The 24,056-nt window shown below is 37.8% G+C and overlaps 1 protein-coding gene across 1 annotated transcript in view; it reads left to right on the top strand.

The window, feature by feature from the left end:
• LOC128126801 (glycine-rich cell wall structural protein 1-like) overlaps nt 1-21,849 on the top strand; it is a 33,938-nt gene extending 12,089 nt beyond the window's left edge. The window contains exon 2 of the mRNA XM_052764927.1: nt 21,678-21,849. Coding sequence (XP_052620887.1) covers nt 21,678-21,849 — 172 coding nt within the window. The remainder of the gene's footprint in view (nt 1-21,677) is intronic.
• The last annotated feature ends 2,207 nt before the right edge of the window (nt 21,850-24,056 follow it).

Here is a 24,056-nt window from a genome sequence, read left to right as displayed (position 1 = left end):
AAAAGGGTAACTTAATGTTTATCATAGTATCAATGGAGCGCGTGTGGTTAACCAACACATCGATTGAGGGGTAATGCATTAAGGGTACCAAGTAATTTGCATGGTTACTTCACACCTTGTTTTGTGATCCTCGGCATCCCAATCACAAAACCTGAAGGGTACATTCGAGATTAAAACATGCCATTGAAAGTTCAATGAATCTCAAAAGATCTAGGAGTTTCAAAACCAATTAAAACCTAATAATTTATTTCATTTTTCATGGTGGAAATTGGTGAATCGTCATTCGCCTACCTTAAAATATTCTATAGCTTGGACTACGTCACCCCTCTTCCAAGTTATAAAATAGTGTGTTTGGTCCTAGCCTTAATATTTCATATTAGGTGTTATATTAAGGACTTTTAATCAACTATCTTGAATATCTCCCAAAAGATGTCTGGTTCAGACAATTATGATCTTCCCAAAACTCTTGGAACAAGCCTTCCTAATGAAGATGATGTCCCGTGACTGGATCATGGAAATCATACTTCAATTCCTCCACCTCCTCCAATTATTATCCCTATACCCACAAGTTCAAGTTCACTCAAGACCTATTGGCAAGCAAGGTATATGTGTGATCACCTCTTGAAGATGAAGTCACATATTGACAAGTCGGGAGAGTTAGGTGTCAAAGTCTTGAGAAAGTTGATTGTTCAATCACTTTCTAAGTCACATAGTGAGTGTCCTTTGGGACTACTGTGTAATAGACTATGACATGACCCTTAATGATCTTATCTATTTGCTTGGTGCTGCTGAATTAGAAATGATTTGGAGCTCTGGTAAAGCAAATTTTATTAGTAGATCAATTTCCCAAACTACCATGGACATTGACATTGGAAATCCAGAAAGCTTTCTCTTCCCAATGGAAAGGGATCGGCCATAGTCAACTCGGTTGACTAGATGGTAAAGATAAAGGCTAAGTCTGAGATAGTCATGTGTACCATTCCCAAAGGGTTCATATGGTTCTATTTCCAAAAAGGAAGGGGCATTGGTTGCAAAGCTGCCCTAACTACCTGAAAGATTTGAGAGAAGGTCTAGTCATTAAGTTTGATTCTGCTTTAGGTAAGTCAACTATCTAACTCTGTTAAGTTCCTTGTTGATGATTCTTAATACAAAATGTGACTCGGTTACATTTTGGTGTTTGGCAGGAATCAAGCAAAGGGAAGGACACTTAAAGAAAGAGTATGTTGAATCTGATCGCGAAGATGGATTTCAATCGCATGGTTCGAAGATCGGACCCTTGAGCTACTACTTAGGATTTATGATAGATTGATAGGAAATATGTAATAGCATAGTTTTCATTTAAAGCTGCATTGTAAGGAAAAAGTTTTTCCGCATTTTATAAATAAATAAAATTTTGATTTTATTTTAGTTTATATCTCCTTGCAATGGCTTTATGGAAAATTGGTGTTTATATGTTTCTAGCAATAATGGAAATGTGAATTTGATTCTTTTATTTGTGGTAGTGTCTAAATTTATCAAATAAGGAAAGATTCTCATCACCCAAGGTTTCAATTGGACCGAAACTTGGAATCATGCAAGTTGTATAGTATGATGAATGAGAACTTTCAGCTTTGAAAAATTAAGACTAATTCCTTGTTCACATTTATATGTGAGTCAAGTAAAGGTCTAAGGGGATCGAGTACACATTTTTGTGCACTGGTCAAGTCCACCACAAAAGATCGATAATATTATTCGTCATGATTTACTAAAGTTTAGTAAATATGGTTATACTTACCAATTTAAGTATAAAAGTTTCTCAAATCTGAAAAGATGGGAGAGTACTTTAGTATCATGTTTAGTGATCATCTTAATGATTAAGAAACCATATCATAATTGGTTCTCTAAGGACATCTTAGTCCATTCTTATGGATAACAAGAGGAATCATGAATTGTTGAAATGGTTAAATCAAGAAGGTGAGTCATACTTCGTTCCAAAACAAATCTTAGAGTCATACTACAAGATTGTAAATTGAGTGACATATCTTAAAAGAAGGTTGATAACACTTGTCAAACGTTAGAGTAAAATGTATCCTACTCTTGTACATTTGAAATTGGTAAGTTGTGATGTTTTGGATAAAACAAAGACCAACTAAGGCCAATTGTGTGAAGTGTTTGTCTTGATAAGGAATCCGCACTATCTCTTGAATATTTGGCAAGTAAGTCTTATATGTCAAGAGGACAGTGGGAGTCTTAAAGATCTTGAAAAAGCTTCTAGATCTAATCAAGAACAAAAACCTATAGTTTATCACTAGCACACGACTTGAGGTTTATAACCTATCGTGTTGACATATTCCTATTTCTGTGCCCATTCCAGTGAAAGTTGGCTTTGCATATGAGTTTTGAGAGTTCTGAATTGGTTGCATAAACAACTTGGAAGCAATGGCAGGCCCTTCTACTGCCAGGTGGCAAGAAGTTAAGACTGCACAAGTTCAATCCATAAGAGTTTGAATTTGTCACTAACATTGTCTTGTGATTATGGTTTTGACAAATTCACATGGATAGGATCACATACACCAGAAAATCTAAGTGTCATAAGGTTTCTCTCTGATTCAGGAAAATGATGGTGAGGAAACGCTTTCACTAAGTAGATTTTAACTAGATAGAAATTGTGATATTTGCATTCTCAAAGTCGTTAGTAGAGCGTGTGTGGTTAAGCGGCACACTAACATGGACTTGTGAGAAATGACAAAGGTCTAAACAATTGAGACTATGATTACAACATCCTTTTTCGTAGTTCTGAAATTGTTTAGGCATGCATGTGTGCTATCTAAGGAAAGGTATATGATTTTGATAAAGTTTTATCAAAGCATTTCGTATCAGAAATATGAACTTTGGTAAGAAGGTCAATAAAGTATTGATTTCTAGAAGTCCAGTAGATTTCTGAGTACATGTCAAAGCTAGTGGGAGCATAATCTTCATGCTAATAATCATCATGCAAGTGGGAACATGATAATTATAATAAGTGTTGCAAGTTAGCAATGTTAATTATAGAAAACAAAAGGTTTCAATTGGGAAATAATTGTTTTGCTATAATTAAGGGAGAGGAAATTATACTTCACTTCAATTCTAAAAGCTTAGATTGAGATTTTAATCATCTTTAGTCAAGGATATATATGAATTTTATGTTGGAATGGCTCAACATAAGGAAATTCTATATATAGGTCCATTATTTACGTTCTAAAATTCGATTATGATTACGTCATCCCTTTTCATAATCTGAATTATGAGAACTTGGCAAATAGAAATAGAAATATTATAGCAAAAGACTGGTCTAGTATCATGTCTTTATGAATCGTGTCCCATATGCTTTGGATATAGGATCGATTGCGTGTGCTATAATATTCATCTGTTCTAAATTTTTCCAAATGCCCAAAGCATTAAGAGGGAAAAAGTAATAGAACTAGATACGACTAATTTGATTAAGTAATTGTCGAGGACAATCTAAGGTTTACCAAAGATTGGTTGCTCAGGGACAGTTGAAAGTATAGTGTTAATTTTGGAAGGACTATATTGACATATTCTGAAAAGAGTCAACTCTTGTTCAAGAGTAATAGTCAAAAGGGGAATATGGAAATCTTCCCATAGGTGGAAGTAATTCATTAAATCTGTGTAATATTAGGAAACTTAATGCAAGAAGAATGTTCAAAGGCAATGAACTTTGAATATGAGACTTCGGTTCCATGGAGTTGATCTCCATTAGAATACTCTGTAATGTCTGTTGACAAGTCTTTGTGACTTTGTGCATAATCATTACAAGAGGACCAATGCATATAAGTTTAGAATCTAACAGATTTAGGTAAATGGAAGGAATTTGGAATTCTTGCATTTGCGGTAAGGATTTGGGATTGTGAAATGAGTATCACTAGAATTATGTTCAATCGATCTATTTCACAAAGTAAAGATCATAGAAAAACTTAGTGTGCATATGTAACGACCCAATTTTCACGACCAAAAATTTTGTTTTAAATCATTACTTTAGAAAATATTAATAACTAAAAACATTGTTTGATCAAACCATAACACAAGGTGAACCATGTCTAAAAGCCAATTCATACACCCAATCAAAATATCATAGTACAAATCCCAGTGAAGCTCGTAAATGCGGAAACCGGAGAGTGTGTGTGTGACATGCTGCTACCGTGCCGACTCCTTTCCCCTAGCTGAGGAGGTACCTGAAACCAAAACTGAAAACCGTAAGCACAAAGCTTAGTGAGTTCCCCCATCGTACCACATACCATACAAACACATAACATACTTACTGCCAGGCTATTCTGGGGTGCCTGACTACCCGGTACGGCCGTTCTGGGGTGCCGTCCTACCCGTGTCAAGCCATTCTGGGGTGCTGACTACCCATGTCAAGCCATTCTGGGGTGCTGACTACCCATCGGTCCTAACAACCGATCTTCGGGGACTAGTCTCCTCTTACTACCTTTATCTCATATAACATAACAGGCCAGCATGCAATCATATCATCACGTACTGTCAGACATATCTGGGGTGTCCGACCTACCCTTCGGTCCTAACAACCGAACTCTACAACTATCACATATACATATCATGCCAGCATACAACATATCAGGTAGTAGCAAACCTAGATGATATCACAAAGACAATCATCTAACATACAACTCCTACTGGTGGGCCGGCATTGTGGCCGTAGACCCACCGCTACTAGAAGGTAACTCACCTCGAAGTAGCTGCTGATCTGATCGGGAACTGACTGCCTACTGTTGCTGCTGCTGTTGCTCCGGAAATCCTCCGGCTGCAATTCCCACAACATACTCAATCAAACACTGCTCACTGACCTTTGGGTAAAATGACCATTTTACCCCTGACCATGCCCTAAGTCAAAGTCAGAGTCAACTTTCAGTTGGCTTTCCAACTCGCCGAGTCACCACCCAAACGATTGTCCTGGATCCCGTTCCTACTCGTCGAGTTAGGCGACGACTCGACGAGTTCTCCTTCTAAACTGATATTCAAGTCCTTCATCCTACTCACCGAGTTGTATGAACAACTCGCCGAGTTCATCTTCATCCGATGAACACCTATGCTGCAACTCGCCGAGTCTGTTCTTGATCTAAGGAGATTGCCTTGAACTCGCCGAGTCAGGGCATTGACTCGCCGAGTACCTCCATAGATGAGTTCAGCTTCCGACTCACTGAGTCACACCCCGTGACTCGCTGCTCACTCGACACTACGAAAAGGGGACAAACTCAGAGACTCGCGAACAGACTCGCCGAGTCACATGAACGACTCGCCGAGTCGTTGCCATGCACCCACTAAATAGACAGATTTGCTCGATTCCAGTCCATGCCATTCACAGATCTGGACTTCTAGGACACGAATCACACGTAAAGTTTCCAACTTTACGTGTGGATATTCACCAATATGGATTTTAGGGCTCAAAATGCCTCAAAAGGGTAGATCTAGGGTGAACAAGCAACATGGGGCCGTAAAGCTAACAGATCTGAGCTCCTGGAGCTCAATCTTGCCTAGATCTAGAGGCCAATCGACTTATTACCAACCCTCAAGCATACACAATCTTGGAAATGGCTCAAAAAGGACTTTTATGGAGCTATAAGCTTAAAAACAGAGGGGAAATGAGCTATACCTTAGGGGAAACGTTGGAATGACACAGAGATGCTTGGCCTCCTTCTCCTCTTCTTGATTCCCTCTTCTTTTCCTTCAAAGAAACTTCAATACACCACAAAACACTTCAAACTCACAAGAAAGCAAGACAAGAGAGAGATACAGGGCTCTGAGGGTGAATGGGGGCTGGCTTGGGGCAGTTAAGTCCTTTAAATAGGGTGCAAACCCCTGAAACTTAGGGTTTCATCCAACAGCTGTGACTCGCCGAGTCCAGGATATGGACTCGCCGAGTCTACAACTTAAACTTGTCCCGGGTCCCGCATCCACTCGGCGAGTCGGACCTATGACTTGCCGAGTCCAAGGCTAAAAGAAGGGAAATACTTAATTAAGATTTACGTACCAGGAACCGGGTGCTACAAATCTCCCCCACTTATTTTAGACTTCGTCCTCGAAGTCTGCTGCTCGATCCCGAAACAGCTCGGGATAATGCTCCATCATCTCGTCCACCGGCTCCCAAGTCCATTCCGAACCCTTGCGGTGCTGCCATTGCACCTTCACTAATTCCACCCTCTTGTTCCTCAAATCCTTCGACTTCTTGTCGAGGATTGCGACTGGGCGCTCAATGTAATTCAAGCTGTCATCAACCTGAATATCCTCCAAAGGCACTACTGCTGAATCGTCCACTAAGCACTTCCGCAACTGAGAAACATGGAAAGTGCTGTGGATATGGCTAAGCTCGGATGGCAGATCCAACCTATACGCTACCTTGCCCACCCGGGCTACGACCCTGAACGGTCCGATGAATTGCGGGCCCAACTTGCCCCGCTTTTTGAATCGAATGACGCCTTTCCAAGGCGACACCTTCAGGAGAACCATATCCCCGACTCGGAACTCCAAGTCGGATCGACGCTTGTCGGCATAACTTTTCTGCCGACTCTGAGCAGTCTGAAGCCTGCTCCGGACCTGCTGGATCCTCTCGGTCGTCTTGAGCACCACTTCGGTGCTCCCCATGACCCTCTGGCCAACTTCACCCCAGCATATCGGGGTCCTGCACCTCCGTCCGTACAACATCTCGAAGGGAGGGCGGTCGATACTCGCGTGATAGCTGTTGTTGTAGGAGAACTCGGCCAGGGGAAGATAGGTATCCCAGCTACCACCGAATTCTAGCACGCACGCCCGCAGCATATCCTCCAGAGTCTGGATGGTCCGCTCGCTCTGACCATCCGTCTGCGGGTGAAAGGCAGTGCCAAAATGCAGACGAGTGCCCAACTCGTCATGGAATCTCTTCCAAAATCTGGAAGTAAAACGCACATCCCTGTCTGATATCACCGATACTGGCACCCCATGCCGTGCCACAATCTCCCTGATATAGATGTCGGCCAGTTTCTCAGCCGATATGCTCTCCTGAATCGGGATAAAGTGAGCACTCTTGGTCAATCTATCCACAATGACCCAAATCGAATCCACTCCACGTGCGGTCCTGGGAAGCTTCGTGATAAAATCCATCGTGATATCTTCCCATTTCCATAGTGGAATATCCAACGGTTGCATCTTGCCATGCGGTCTCTGATGTTCGGCCTTGACCTTCCTGCAGGTCAAACATCGCTCGACGTACCATGCCACATCCCGCTTCATGCAGGGCCACCAATAGTCTAGACGAAGATCCCTATACATCTTCGTCGCCCCGGGATGAATAGAGAATCGGGACTTGTGCGCCTCCTCCATCAAAATCTGGCGTACGCCTCCGTGATACGGCACCCACACCCTACGGTGTAGTGTCAATAGTCCTCGGCTATCATAATCAAAGGAGGAAACCTGACCCACCACACGCTCTCTCTTCCGATGCTCCTCCTTGATAGCCTCCTGTTGAGCCTCCCGAATCTGCTCCAACAGGGGAGTCACCACGGTCATCCTCATGCAAACGTCCCTGACCGGCGCCGCCTTGCGGCTAAGCTCATCGGACACCACATTGGCCTTCCCCGGGTGGTAAAGGATCTCACAATCATAATCCTTCACCACGTCCAACCATCGACGCTGCCTCATGTTCAGATTCGGCTGATCCATGAGGTACCTCAAACTCTTGTGGTCCGTGTAGATGGTACATCGAACCCCGTAGAGGTAATGCCGCCAAATCTTGAGGGCAAAAACCACCGCCCCCAACTCCAAATCATGCGTCGGGTAGTTCGCCTCGTGAGGAATGAGCTAGCATTTAGTGCTAAGCTCATACTACCAGGCATAACCTAATCAGGCTATCCTACTTACTGTCTACTCAATATCTAGCATGCAGTTCTCACACAACTGAAACACATAAAGCAGGCACATAAGGCATCACTCCTAGATCTTTAGTCCTATTCTAGCATGCTACAAAAGCTGATAAACATAACATAAACTTGTATGGGTACTTTGGGGAATACTTACTTGAGCTCGGCCGGTCGCGCACATCACACAATTCGTTCTTTCTCAAAACTCTTTTCTCAATTTTAGAAAACATTTTCTTTTAGAAAATCTTTTAATCCCTCGATTTGAGTTCAGACACTCCCGAGGGTGTGTCCGAATCCCTCAAACCAGGGCTCTGATACCAACTTGTAACGACCCAATTTTCACGACCAAAAATTTTGTTTTAAATCATTACTTTAGAAAATATTAATAACTAAAAACATTGTTTGATCAAACCATAACACAAAGTGAACCATGTCTAAAAGCCAATTCATACACCCAATCAAAATATCAGAGTACAAATCCCAGTGAAGCTCGTAAATGCGGAAACCGGAGAGTGTGTGTGTGACATGCTGCTACTGCGCCGACTCCTTTCCCCTAGCTGAGGAGGTACCTGAAACCAAAACTGAAAACCGTAAGCACAAAGCTTAGTGAGTTCCCCCATCGTACCACATACCATACAAACACATAACATACTTACTGCCAGGCTATTCTGGGGTGCCTGACTACCCGGTACGGCCGTTCTGGGGTGTCGTCCTACCCGTGTCAAGCCATTCTGGGGTGCTGACTACCCATGTCAAGCCATTCTGGGGTGCTGACTACCCATGTCAAGCCATTCTGGGGTGCTGACTACCCATCGGTCCTAACAACCGATCTTCGGGGACTAGTCCCCTCTTACTACCTTTATCTCATATAACATAACAGGCCAGCATGCAATCATATCATCACGTACTGTCAGACATATCTGGGGTGTCCGACCTACCCTTCGGTCCTAACAACCGAACTCTACAACTATCACATATACATATCATGCCAGCATACAACATATCAGGTAGTAGCAAACCTAGATGATATCACAAAGACAATCATCTAACATACAACTCCTACTGGTGGGCCGGCATTGTGGCCGTAGACCCACCGCTACTAGAAGGTAACTCACCTCGAAGTAGCTGCTGATCTGATCGGGAACTGACTGCCTACTGTTGCTGCTGCTGTTGCTTCGGAAATCCTCCGGCTGCAATTCCCACAACATACTCAATCAAACACTGCTCACTGACCTTTGGGTAAAATGACCATTTTACCCCTGACCATGCCCTAAGTCAAAGTCAGAGTCAACTTTCAGTTGGCTTTCCAACTCGCCGAGTCACCACCCAAACGATTGTCCTGGATCCCGTTCCTACTCGTCGAGTTAGGCGACGACTCGACGAGTTCTCCTTCTAAACTGATATTCAAGTCCTTCATCCTACTCGCCGAGTTGTATGAACAACTCGTCGAGTTCATCTTCATCCGATGAACACCTATGCTGCGACTCGTCGGGTTGTATGAACAACTCGCCGAGTCTGTTCTTGATCTAAGGAGATTGCCTTGAACTCGCCGAGTCAGGGCATTGACTCGCCGAGTACCTCCATAGATGAGTTCAGCTTCCGACTCACTGAATCACACCCCGTGACTCACTGCTCACTCGACACTACGAAAAGGGGACAAACTCGGAGACTCGCGAACAGACTTGCCGAGTCACATGAACGACTCACCGAGTTGTTGCCATGCACCCACTAAATACACAGATTTGCTCGATTCCAGTCCATGCCATTCATAGATCTGGACTTCTAGGACACGAATCACACGTAAAGTTTCCAACTTTACGTGTGGATATTCACCAATATGTATTTTAGGGCTCAAAATGCCTCAAAAGGGTAGATCTAGGGTGAACAAGCAACATGGGGCCGTAAAGCTAACAGATCTGAGCTCCTGGAGCTTAATCTTGCCTAAATCTAGAGGCCAATCGACTTATTACCAACCCTCAAGCATACACAATCTTGGAAATGGCTCAAAAGGACTTTTATGGAGCTATAAGCTTAAAAACAAAGGGGAAACGAGCTATACCTTAGGGGAAACGTTGGAATGACACAGAGATGCTTGGCCTCCTTCTCCTCTTCTTGATTCCCTCTTCTTTTCCTTCAAAGAAACTTCAATACACCACAAAACACTTCAAACTCACAAGAAAGCAAGACAAGAGAGAGATACAGGGCTCTGAGGGTGAATGGGGGCTGGCTTGGGGCAGTTAAGTCATTTAAATAGGGTGCAAACCCCTGAAACTTAGGGTTTCATCCAACAGATGTGACTCGCCGAGTCCAGGATATGGACTCGCCGAGTCTACAACTTAAACTTGTCCCGGGTCCCGCATCCACTCGGCGAGTCGGACCTATGACTCGTCGAGTCCAAGGCTAAAAGAAGGGAAATACTTAATTAAGATTTACGTACCAGGAACCGGGTGCTACAGCATACTTGGTGTATGGCATAACTAATGTTTGGAAAAACATAGTGTGCATACTTGGTGTATGGCATGACTAGTGTTTAGAAAAACATAGTGTACATGCTTGGAGCATGGGACAACTATTGTTTTTAATTCAAGTATAAAGTTGATAGTTTGAAATAGTATGCAATGAATGATAGGTAATCAATATGGTGATAAATAAAAGATGTTTTATTTATATTCATAAGTTCTGAGACCATATTGGATTCGATTATTCTTGTGTTTCACTTTGCATGTTTTGACTTCCAGAATAACTAAGTCGCTCTTCCTGAATGACTAAGTTATTCAAACCATCCACAGTCAGTCATATGTTGGAAGTAGATATGAATCAAGACTGTCATGAAGCTGGATTGTAGATGTCCAAGGTATGGGACATAGCAAGGATTGTTGCAACATTCATGAGTGCTCATAAGTTATGAGTATTGGATTCAACCCACTCTCACTGGTATCACTTCATGGAATTTATCTTGAGTGATCGTGAGATGGTAATATCATATAAGTCTTCAAACATATAGATATGACTTGTCGCCTATGAGTTAGTTATACATTGATTGTATGTAAACGCAGTCGATGTTATAAAACGTGCCTTTGTGTATGATTCAACAAGTAGTAGAACAAGCATATGAGTCGAATTTTATCTGTTCCTTCTTGGATTAGAAGCGATATTTGGGCCCCTCGATGATTTTGTGTTGACCCATGTACCGGGCCTGGTCAAACTAAGTTGATGTGTTCAAATAAGTTCTATGTCAAACAAATCGGAAATCAAGAAACAAACTATTGGGACAATAAGTAAGACATTGTTTCATGTATTTGTCCGGCTGATATCTAGAATAGAGGATTATATGATCACTTATCTTAAATGGCGTATCATCATTATCTCAGTTCCGCGAGACCTTGAAAGAGCTACGATTGTTGATCGCTTCCTGAAGTTATTCTTGCAAATATAGTTATTAGACTTATCCAAGTGGGAGACTGTTAGATTAGGTGTCTAAGTTCATAACTATTTCTGGAATGTACTTGACCTGATTAACATGGTCCATTTGGGTTGCATGGCATCATGCATTTGGATAGACTAAAATGAGAGAAATAACACTTAAGGTTTATTAATATATTATAAGTTCTAATATATTAATAATATTATTTAATTAGTATTGATCAAGAATTAATTTGGAATTAATTAAGTGATCAAAAGAAGACTAATTAAATATATGGGTTGATTGTGTAAATCACTCATACTTGTATAGTGGTCTAGTGCTCCATGGATTATCAAGTTGGGCTAAAACCCATAGGATGCTCCATGGTGTCTTTGAACCCATGGATCATGGGAATGAAGAGCCATGTCAAGTTAGGTTTTACATGGTGTAGCCCTACTTATGACACACTATAAAAGGAATACGTGAGCAACCAAAATTGGCACTAGAGTGAGAACAAGAGGGCATATCCGATTTTAGAAGTGTTCTATTTCTCTCAAGGTTATTCCAAGTGTATTTGGTGTTGTGTGAGACATTTGAGGTATCACACTTGAGGTGCTAGGCTCATAAGGTTCTCAAGGAATCCAAACTACAAAAAGGTATGTTCTTCTTCTATCATTTGTGTTTAAAAGTTCCCATGGTATGCTAGATAGGTTAAGAACCTTGGAGAATCAATTTTGCATTTATCATAGTAAAACATAGATCCAAGGTTTCTAGGGTTGCATGTACACCTTAGGAGTGTTAGAATGCTCAAAACCCAACAAAAGGTAGTATTGGGTCCGTACTACTGGAAGCACATGATATGTACCTGAGACGATGATGGGCCTGAGAACTCTAAGGTGGACTTTGTAGTGAAAATCCCCTTGAGTCATATGTTGATTATTTATATGTTGTGTTTTAGTTTGAGGAATGTGATGATTACTCGAGGAGGTTCTGGCTCTAGATTAGGTTCAGGTTCTGGCTCAGGCACAAAATCGATCGATGAGCGACTACGCGAGTTTATTTTGGCTGAGTTTATTCGCGGCATATTGGATCCTACTCCTGTATTGCTCGGTACTATTAAGGAGGGGATTATGGATCTGATGGATGAGAGGATTAGTTTGCTTCGAGCTGATATTGTTGTGGGTCATATAGGAGCCCGAACTCCCCCATTCAGGGAGTTCAAGGCCTGTGGAGCTCCTGAGTTCTTTGGGCCTAAGGACCCCATCGCTAGCCGACATTGGATCGATGACATAGAGAATGCTTAGCGGACAAGTTTTTGCCCTGAGGGGACAAAGGTGGGATTTGCATCATGTCTGCTAAGGGATAGAACATGAGACTAGTAGGAGGAGGTTAGCTGAGTTGTGGGGTCAGCGACAGTGGCAGTCATGACTTGGGAGGATTTTGTTTAGAGGTTACAGAGGGAGTTTGCACTGATGATTGAGGTACAACAACTGGAGAGGGAGTTCCAGGACCTTCACCAAACTACTGAGAATGTGGCGGAGATTACCACCAAATTCAAGGAGAAGGCTTTGTTGGTCCTGAAGTACGTTGCAGATGAGGAGATGAGGAAAATGAGATGCAATGACAGTAAGAGTTACAAAGACATCAAGTAGATACACACATAACATGTAATTGTCACAAAGACAATCATCATACTACGAACATAATCTAGTGGACCGGCATTGGTTCCTTCAAGCCATGGCTAGAGCGAAGGAAACTCACATCAGATAGAAGATATCAAATCACTCTTGAGCTGCTAACTCACAAAATCCTCTCACTCTAAATCACAAGTAATAAAACCCTAATTAGAAATTAGGTTAATAATCCAATCGGAGAGTCCAACCCTAGAAAGGCTGCTTAACCCTTGCCTTATTGAGCCTAACCCATTGATGCCCAAATCCAAACTAGCCCAAAAGGCATTCCAAGTCTAACTAAAATTGACCCTAAGGCCCAACATGGACCCAAGAGCTTCCATATGGCCTTAAGCCCACTAATGACCTGATACCACAATTAAACCTAATGCCCAAACTCAATCAAGACAAAAAGCCCATCTGATTCGGAGCCCAAAACTTCCAAGGCTCACAGACGGTCATATGTGTGGTGTACCTGGCTCGTATGACCGTCTGTGAGCCTTGGAAGTTTTGGGCTCCGAATCAGATATGGCTCGTATGCCCGACGTACGTCGTTATCGCTGATCCGGAATCTGAGCGCTAGCCCAATACGCGCAACGTACTTATGAGTACGCCCGTCGTACTAGTCAGAGAGCCAACCTTCTCAAATTCTTAACCCATTACGATTTTGATGTCCAAATTCAATTCCAAGATCATTAAAGTGTATTAAGCCATAAAGTTGCAAACTTTATGATTTTGCATGACTTAATGGGAATCAAACCATGAATTAAGCCTTTTATCTCCCTTAAGTGGTCACCAACTCATGCATGGTTGAGTTCTAACCTCCAAGATTCAATTTTTATGACTTCATGCACCCCTAAGAGCCCAAAAGGATTGCTCAAATGGTCTGGAGTAGTCCATACTCAACGAGACAAAGTTATGGGACCAAAAGATGCTAAGTTTTTCCCCAAACCTATATCTAGACTTAGAATGAACAAGTTTCAGACTTTATACCTCCAATGAGCTAGAAATGATGAACAACCTCTGGATCTACAAGCTCCTTATTGTCCAATGCTTCTCCTCAAGCGTCCTTCTTCTAGTGATTCGGGCGTTACAATTCTCTCCCACTTGAATCAGACTTTGTCCTCAAAGTTTGTTGTCGTAAATAACCGTGGGTAACGCTCCCTCATCTATGTATTTCACTTTCAAGACAACATACTTTGAATAACAAGACTAACATAAACCCTAGAAATTTCAAAATCTAGAAATTAAGGTTAAGGGTTTACATACCTTTGATTTGTTGTAGCAAACAAATCACTTGAATCCTTCCTTTGAAGAGCTTGGAAAACTAGCACCTAAATGATAATGCATCTAATGGCTCACACACAAACCCTAGAACTAGAAGACACTTGGGGAGAGAGGACGAGAGGTATAATTTTTGTTCATAGGCTTCTAATAAAGAGTATCTTCGAAAATTGATGCCCAAGGGGTTCTATTTATAGTTTAGGTAACTTAGGGACAAAACAAGATTTGAATAATTAAATAATGGATTTAGTTCCAATTCATATAATTTCCTTATCAACATCCAGGAGGCTTCTGGAAACCCTAGAAAGGCTCCCAAACCTGTCCACCCTAGGATGATTCTAGAATTACCACTTTTGTTCAACTATTGAACAATTACAATTCACCCCTTACACATTTAATTAATTCCAGTTAATCCCAAATTAATTTCAGATTAATTATGATTAATAATTAATCAATTATAATTGATGTCATGTTAATTTATTAATCATATAAATTAACAAATCAATTATTTTAACAATTGATATCATATTAATATATTAATCACATAATAAATTAACAAACCAACTATTTATTTCCAATTAATATATTAATCATATAATATATTAACAAATCATCTCTAAATATTATTAAAAAGAGAACCTTTAATTCACCAATGAAGCAATCAAGGCCCTTGATTGTATTTCAATCATATGATTTTCACCATTAGATCAAATTGATGACATCATCTTCTCAAAATAGAATTCAAACATTTAATTATAGAATCTTTAAATTTACCAATTACATTTCAATCACAATTACATTAAATTATGGAATCTTTAATTATAGAATCTATTCATATTTAATTATAGAATCTATTCATACTTTCGAAAATATATTTCACAATTCGGGCATAATTACATTTAATTGTAGAATCTTTAAAATCAGCAATTATGTTATCAATTAAAGCATATCATTCTATTAATATATGAGACATCGGTTTCTCCATAAATCTGGCCAAAAACATGAATAACCGCCTCCATCTTTCTCCTCTATTTTTCTCTTAAACCACAATTCTCTAATCCTCTTTTTCTTCATGTCAATGGTTGTGCTTCAATTGATGTTTTGTGTGTTTATAACAGAATGTAGCACCATAAGGTGGTTCCTTTTTCTCATGTATTCCTAGAATTTGCATATTGCCTCTTCCTTGCATCTCCAATTATCACACCTCTATTTTGGCTTCACACAAATCTCTACAAACTGAAGCAAGCATCTCCTTTAAGACATCTTTTGACGATCTATGTCATCATTAACCCTAATTAATATTGTTCATAATTTAATTCCATTATTTATAGTTTTTGGCTTCAAAATTTAAACCTGGTTAGTTTTTTCTTTTAAAAAAAACTCATTAAATAAGCATATCAATAATTATGTTATCTTTAATATATATTAAAACAAAAATCTTATGATATCATCTAAAACAATCTGGGTCATTGATTGCATTTCAATCTTATGTTTTCCACCCTTAGATCAAATTGGTGACATCATCTTCCCTAAATGGAATGTATTTAATTCCAATAAAAGTTTTCCAATTGTCAAACAAAATTAACTTAAATCCATTGAAATAGAATGTATTTAATTTTAATAAATTTCCCCCTATTTTAAGTCTTGAATTTTCGGTTATAAAGGTTTTAAAATAGTCAACTTTAAAAACATATTACTGAAAACCATTTCAATTAAGACATTAAATATCAACCATTAATATAAATCCGTTTATATTAGCAAACCATTAATATAAAATCCATTTTTATTAGGAAACCATTAATACCAAAAAATCATATTCAAATTATCACATACATATACGATTCATCATTGAATTTGCGGCTCACACTTATTTTCGATCGTTGCTTTTCTTCAGACCTTCTCCTACAACATGATTCTTATTGTTTATCACTTCCATCATCATTATCTGCTTCAATCCTTCATTTTTGTGCACTAGAAGGTCAGTACCTTCTTTCGCTTTTTTATATTTTTTTCGATTATTTTTTGTTCCCTTATCAAATATACGTATTCATATATATATTTTGATATTCTTTGTCATAACTTACATGAAATCGATTAACGTCATTCGGTCTAGATTAAGTCAAACAAAACAAAAATGTATAGTTTTTCATATTAAATTCTTAACCTATTAACTTGGACTCGATACTCAACAACCTCTACAAACTGCAATAGCTATGTGATTTTTTTACAATTTATAGCAACATAATTACCATGAAAAAACAACTTTTAATTTAAACTACAACTTAGTTTTTTATCAGTAACAACAATATACAACACTTAATATCAACATCATTTCCTACCGGTTTCTCTAAATATTAATACATGAACCATATCAAAAGTAAGCTAAGAAGTTAGAATCTAAACTAGGAATAATCTTATTTCCTTGAATATCATATTTACGGTATTATAGAAATTTTTTATTTGATTGTAGAATCAAATTGCATAATTACAATTAACATTGTTTTTATTAAACTTTGTTTGTAGGTATGAAACAACAATAAGTATATTTTTGAAGGAACATTGTTTAAAATAATTTGTATAATCTAAATACATGTTAATGTAGTTCATTTCTATACTTTCCTGTAACATTGGATTTTTTTGTCATGTTACATTCAAAATATGGGTTATTAGAACAGACACCTTAGGTGTTTGACGAAATGTCTCAAAGAATCTGACACAAGTTCTCTATGCTCACCTCACAACCATGTATAAATTTTGGTTTTTTTTTCTAGATTTTTAGCATCATGTGTTTTTTTATGTTTGCAACTTTGTAGTGTTACATGTTTTTTTGTCTCATCCTCAGGTTTTATCAGCGTGATAAGATTTTAATAAATTGTCAATTTCTTGATCTTTTAGAAAAAGATGCTCTAACTGGATTATCATCTACGACCGTGGTATTCTATTTTGTTGATGAAGCGATCTATGATTTGGCCATGATGGTTTTTACGGATTATGTTTGGGCTGATAATTGTTCTTGTCATCAAAAAAATACATCCAACAAAAAGTGAAAGACAATTTTTTAAATCAATACCATCATTTAACTTTAAAGGATTTTTTTCAACTTTGATGGCATGTAACAGAGTTTTGGCTGAAATTTTCAATTTTGTCGGCATATAACAGGTTATGACTTAAATAATGATATTGGATATCTGGGCAATCAGGTTTTCTTCGGTTCTTAAATTATTTTGCAAAAAGTTGTTCAATTTGGTATTATTAATCTCACAAAAGGCACGTCTCATGTCTCTTTTAGCATATCCATTGAGTTTAATAGTTTATTGTTCATATTTGTTTTTTTTAAATGTTAAATATTGTTTTAGTGAATGCAAGTTAGTAGGAAGTAAAGGTGCAAGAAAAGAAAAATACTAAATATGGGATGATCATGATTATTTCAATCCAAAATAAATTTCTAAAGTATCAAATGCTAAATTTAAAAAATAAACACTTGTAATGCATAATACATATTATACTTCCCAAATAAGTAACCAAAAACTAACCTCGTCCCCAAATAAATTACATATTAACTAACATCAATAAATTATGATTATAGTGTCTTGATTTTTAATTATACATTATAGAGAGTCGGTTAATATGTAGTCATTATTTTTATATTCGTATCGGTTTTGAACTACAAAAACTATATTCAAATAATAAAAATGAAATGTAACATATACGATGGTAATAATGCAAAAATAACCTTCAAATTTGGTTTGATACAAAAAAATAGTCTAAAATTTATTTATAAAAGCAACAAGAAATAACAATGAACTTTCAAAAAGAAATGAGAAATTGCAACTAACTTTTAAAAACTATCAAGAATGTATAATATAGGATGATAATAATGCTTAAAAACACTGAGTTTGGTCTGATGCAAAAAAAGTAATTTTATATGAAAGTAGGATTGCAGTAATATTAAAAGAATCTATATGTTTTTTATCTGATGCAAAAGTGGTCGAAACATACTTCTAAATTGGCAAGAAATAGCAATGAACTTTTAATTCATCTTGAATAACCATTTAATAGATATATGTGAAAGATATGAATACTCAGTAGTTAAGACCATAGACCTTACTCAAACGTCCGCAAATGTCTTGAAGTAAGCATTCATTTTTCCATTATTTTATCATTGTCATAAAATAAAAATAAAAAATCATCATTTGTTTAAGTTGTTTAATTCGTCTCATAATAACAAGTAAGTTGTGTGTCAATTATGTATTTTGGCATTTTTAATGAGTTATGGGCAATATCTGAATCGAGCAAGCATAAATGTTTTTATATTTCTTTGTTAGAGTTTTTTTTTATATTTAATATTGTATGTGTGTGTGTGGGGGGGGGGGGGGGGGGTTATGTGGTTCATTTCAAATAAACATAAATAAGTTGCTATTTTTTAAAATAAACAATTCTATTTCGCAATATAACCATAAAATAACAATGTATTTTGAAAGTACATTGTCAAATGTTGGATTATACTTGCGTAAACCCGTTTTGAGCATGGTTAACTATATGTAGCTGTTTCCTGTGTCACAAGTAAAAAAGGTTTGAAGGTACTTTGTGGCGATGAAGGTCGTTGAACTAATAAAACAAAAAATATTGTCTACAAAAAGGTCCTTCGACAACTATATATATTTACCAACCTCAGTATATTTTATACACATTTCAATAATATCAATAACCTTGATTTTTTTATAATTATTCTGCAATATCTATATATATTTATATTTTATTTATGTGTTTCCCGCGTTTAACGCGGGTCATAATCTAGTTTCCTCATAATTCCCAATTAGTTTATTGATCATATAATAATCTAATAAATCAACCTCTCTCTATAAATGTCATTATAATCTAGTTCAAGTTATGAGGGCAAACCAAAAATGACTCTGCTTCTATTTGCAATTTTATACCAATTTAGTTATGAAGGCAACTCACCCTTAAAATCTTTAACTCACTGGAATCAGATGTCATATCTTTTTTGCCCAATAAATGTGAAATATGATTATATTTTGGTATGCATTCCATAATATGTTATGTATTGATATATATCTAGAAGCCAATCGAAATGGGCCGGGCCAGATAACATCGGTCTAGAATGGTACATTCCGGATAAGAGAGTCATTTTTCAAAAAAATCAAACTGGTAATAATAAAAAACAATACAAAAATGATTACATTACTTAATTTTCCATAATTTCTATGGACTTGTATAATGTAGTGGATTAGCAAGTTTGCAAACAGTTTACTATATTGGTAAAAGAACCGGTCCGAAAACATTATATATGAACCGAATTGGTCAGTCCATTAATAGTTTGGACTCAAAGCTTAACTCGGTCCTTAAAAATGGTATACATGGCTGTCCAAAACCGATCCTACACCCAGTCCAATAATGAATGTTATACTTGGCTTTGAATTTGGAGTCCTCAGTCATGGTTGAGGAGGTGTGTTTAGTTGTTTGTTAGTTGTGTAGGAGTGATTATGCTTTGGGTCCGAATATGTTTTTTTTGGATTTTAACACACTATTGGGATGTTCTTGGTTTTGTTATGTTTGAATTTGTTATGGACTTTTAGTTATTCATGTAGGGTGTCCTTGTTTATATCTTGATTTTAAAGATTAATAATCATGTGCTTATTAAAGATTATCAGCCTATTAGGTTAATCTGGTTGCAATATAAAATTATTACAAAACTTTTAGCTAATATATTGGTGGAGGTGTGCATGATATTGTCAGGGTGTGAGCAGTCGACTTTTATTAAAGGGCCCACAAGACCTTGATGAGCCGTTGATGGTGAATGAGATTGTTACCTAATATAAGAAGTATAAAAGGAGATTAATGAATTTTAAAGTGGAATTGAAAAATCCTATGACTCGGTGAGTTCAAATTATGTATTTAATGAGTTTTTCTCATAGGTGACATAGTTGGATCCGAGCGTGTTTTTGGTTTGTAAGTTCTTATAGTTTGCTTAATGGTAGTCGTATGTCGAAGTACCATTTATATAGAGGGTTATGACAAGGTGATCCGTTCTCTCCATATTTATTCATTCTTTCCATGGTGGGGTATTTATGTGGCAATGGAATGTGTGGTTTCTCATAAGGTGTTAAGAGCTCCTTCTGTAGGGTGGGATGGTTTGATGGTGTCATAGATCTTTTATGATGATGATATGTTGTTCTTGGGTGAGTGAGATGAATATAATGTGTTGCATCTTATCTAGATTATTAGGTGCTTATATTTGGCATATGGTCTGAAGATAGAGCTTGAAAAGTTGAATCTTCTAAGAGTAGGCATGCCATCAACTTCCATTGAGGTCGTGGTTGCTTTCACAGAGTATGATGCAGTTTCCTTTCCTTTAACGTATTTGGGTTTACTAGTTAGAGATAATATATCTAAAGTAGATGGTGGTGGGTTGTTAAAGTCATGTTTGCTAAGTGTCTCTCTAAGTGGAAAGTTAAAATGCTTCCTATTTGTGGCCAATTAATGCTTCTAAAATCTATGTTGGGTGGGTTGGGCATTTATTATATTTATTTATTTATTTAAAATGTTGAGAGGAATGGGGTGTTGTCTAAAGGATTTTAGATGTGTATGTTTTTGGGTGCAAATTTACGGGAAAGGAAGTTGAGTTGGATTAATAGAATGGGGATCTTAATTCCAAAGATAAGTGTAGGTTGAATGTTTGAAGTTTAGTAGCATTTAATTCCAGTCTCTTGAATATATGTAAATAATGGTTCTTTAATGATGATAACTCTTTATAGGTAAGGATTAGTAAAGATTGTCATGGGAGCAGTGGTGGTTTCAAGGTGAGTAGGAGGCCTCAATTGGGTAATGCAGTGTGTTCGAGTATTGTTGAATCAATAATTTACATGATAGTGGTGTTATTTCATATTTCTACTATGTATAGAATTATTAAAGATGGGGCAAAATTTTGATTTTTCAAAGATTTTTAGGGGTTGCAACATTGGAACTATTTCCTGGCAGTGAGGTATTTGTGGAGGTGTCGAGACCTCCCAAGGTTGGATTCTTTAGGCGTGTTTTGGTGTGCTCAGCGAGATGCCACATCGATGACTTTCAGTTTCCCACGAACTGTGCATATAGAGTCGTTTTTATGTCCAACTTGAAGACTTGGATATTTAGGTGTTGTTTGGTTTGCAGAATGTTTATAAATGAATTGGAATTGGAATTGGAAAAAGAAATATCTTTGGAATTTGAATCCAACTCCATACCCTATTTGATTGACAAGAAATACATTAGATTTAATTCCAGATTCAGTTTTGTTCACAAGAAGTGGAATTGGAATCCATGTAAAATGATAAATAATCCTTTTTGTTTGTTTTTCTTAAATTTACTTTATTTTCTAAATCATATGTAAAGATACATTATATAAATTATAAAATAGTAAAATCATTGCAGCGACTACGGTAGCAGTGGTAGTGGTGGTGGTGACAACAGTGACGGTGGTGGTGATGGTGTTGACGGTGGTGGTGGCGATGATGGTGGTAATGGTGGTGGCAGCAACGATAACGGTGGCGGTGGTAGTGGTGGTGGTGGCAACAACGGTGGTGGTTATAGTAGCTATGGGTGATGGTAGTGATGGTGGCGGTAGCGGTTGTGGTGGTTGCGGACATGGCGATGGTGGTGGTGGTGGCAAAGGTAGTAGTGGTGGTGGGTGATGGTAGTGGTGGTGGCGGCGATGATAGTGGTGGTAGGTGATGGTAGTGGTGGTGGCGATGGTGGTAGTGGTGGTGGTGGCGGCGGCTACAGTAATGGTGGTGGTGGTGGGTGATGGTAACGGTGATGGTGACAACAATAATGGTGGTGGTGGTGGAAGTGGTGGAGGCGACGATAGTGGTGGTCGGTGATAGTAGTGGTGGTGGTGACGACGGAAGTGGTGTTTGCGACAAAGGTGGCTGGTGATGGTAGTTGTGGTGGTGGTGGCGATGACGGTGATAGGTGATGCTGACAGCAGCGGTTGGTCGGTAGCAGTGATAGTAGGTGTTGGTTTTTCTGATAAAAGAGGTATTTTTGTAATCTATCACTTTCCTTGATGAGAAATAATGTTTTCCATCCAAGTTTGGAAGGAATCTATTTTCCTCATTATGGTGGAAAATTTATTTGATTTAGGAATCCCTTTCCCCCTTTAAGTCCAACCAAACACATGAATTCGAAGGAATTAGAATCATTTTCTCTCGTATTCCATTCATTTCCTACTAACCAAACTCGTTCAACATTTTTTTTTCTTTCTTGGAGTCTAAATTAGAATCCTTTACAAGGTTCTAAAAAGCTCGTCATGGCGTGCCATGACTCCAAGGCTTGTATTTACCGTCAAACTTTACCAAAACATCGTTTTAACTCATATATGTTTATTAAAATGAATAATAGTTGAAAATTCATATGAAAATATTAATTATATACAAAATTGTCCCCTTAAGTCACGCCTTACAAATGACGTGGTTCGCCAATGCACGGAAAAGTTTGAGGCTTGCAAACGAGTCGAACCGAGCCCGAGCCTATCCGGGCTTGGCTCGGGCTCGAGCTCGGCTCGATTCTAACTTCTTGTACTGAGCTCGACGCGAGCTCGTAAATAATTATACAGGCTCGACTCGGGCTCGGGCTCGACTTGTTTTTTGTCTGATATGTCTAAATAAGCTTAAGTTCAGCTTGAGCTCGTTAAGAAGCTTGTTTACTAATATCCTAAATCCCTAATCCCCAAATATGTTTTTATTTTAATATATAATAATAATAATAAATTATATTATATAAAAGCTCGTTTAGGCTCGCGAGCCTAATTGAGCTTAGTAACATGGGCTCGAGCTCGAGCTCGTTTAATAAACGAGCTTAATATTAAGCTCGAGCTCGGCTCGGACTCGGTTAAAATCGGTTTCGAGTCGAACTTTTAACGATCCTATCTCGAGTAGCTCACGAGTAGCTTGACTCGTTTGCACCTCTAGGTTTACCATTGACGTCAAGTCACGCCTTATGCTATTTAGAACCTTGATAGTTTATCTCTTTTTTCTCATTTTTTTTTGTTAATTAATAATTACTTGATTCTAACATTTTTTTCTATATAAATTATAAATAAATCTAAAAAGTTAACTGGGTCTGTGGACCGACCTTCCTACTACTTCATTTCGCCCCTGATTTTGAAAAACTTTTGATCTATTTAAATTGTGTTCATTTTATTTTTCTTATCATCCGAGTTGGTTGTAAATTAATAGCGGTAAACAAAAGCTAGAACTAGTGACGGGCCCAATCAAGAAACTTTTATCATTCCTCTGATTAATCGGTATGGGCCTATAACTGATCATGGCTTAACCATGCATAGTTAAGAAATCATTCAAAAGTAAAAAATGGACTATTAATTTAGAATGGAGGTAGTATAATTTAACTTATACTCGGGCCTTCCTTAGCGGTTATAAGGGTCGGTCATTTTTAACATTTTTTTACAAAAATCCTACCTAATAAATGAAAGTTTTTTTTGCCATATGTCATTACCTAATTCAATATGTCACATGACATTTTTTTTAATTTTTTCAATTTGATTTAAATCCACTTGGCAAATTGTGGTTTTTTTGGGTTTGTTGTTAAACTATAAAAAATCTAATATAAAAATATAATAAAGAAAATAAGAAATCTTAAATGTCTCCATAAATTCTCACTTAATTTATCAATTAATGTATTAAATTCAACTAAAATTCAAATCAACATTCCTAATTGGAAAACATAATTTTCGGTCAATCTCTTTTGAATTCACGATAATTTGCAGAAACCTTATAAAAATTGGTTCATTCA

Source organism: Lactuca sativa, chromosome 6 (assembly GCF_002870075.4).
Source record: "Lactuca sativa cultivar Salinas chromosome 6, Lsat_Salinas_v11, whole genome shotgun sequence".
Classification (NCBI taxonomy): domain Eukaryota; kingdom Viridiplantae; phylum Streptophyta; class Magnoliopsida; order Asterales; family Asteraceae; genus Lactuca; species Lactuca sativa.
Note: the sequence above shows the minus strand (reverse complement) of the source record. Positions and strands in the feature narration are given on the sequence as shown.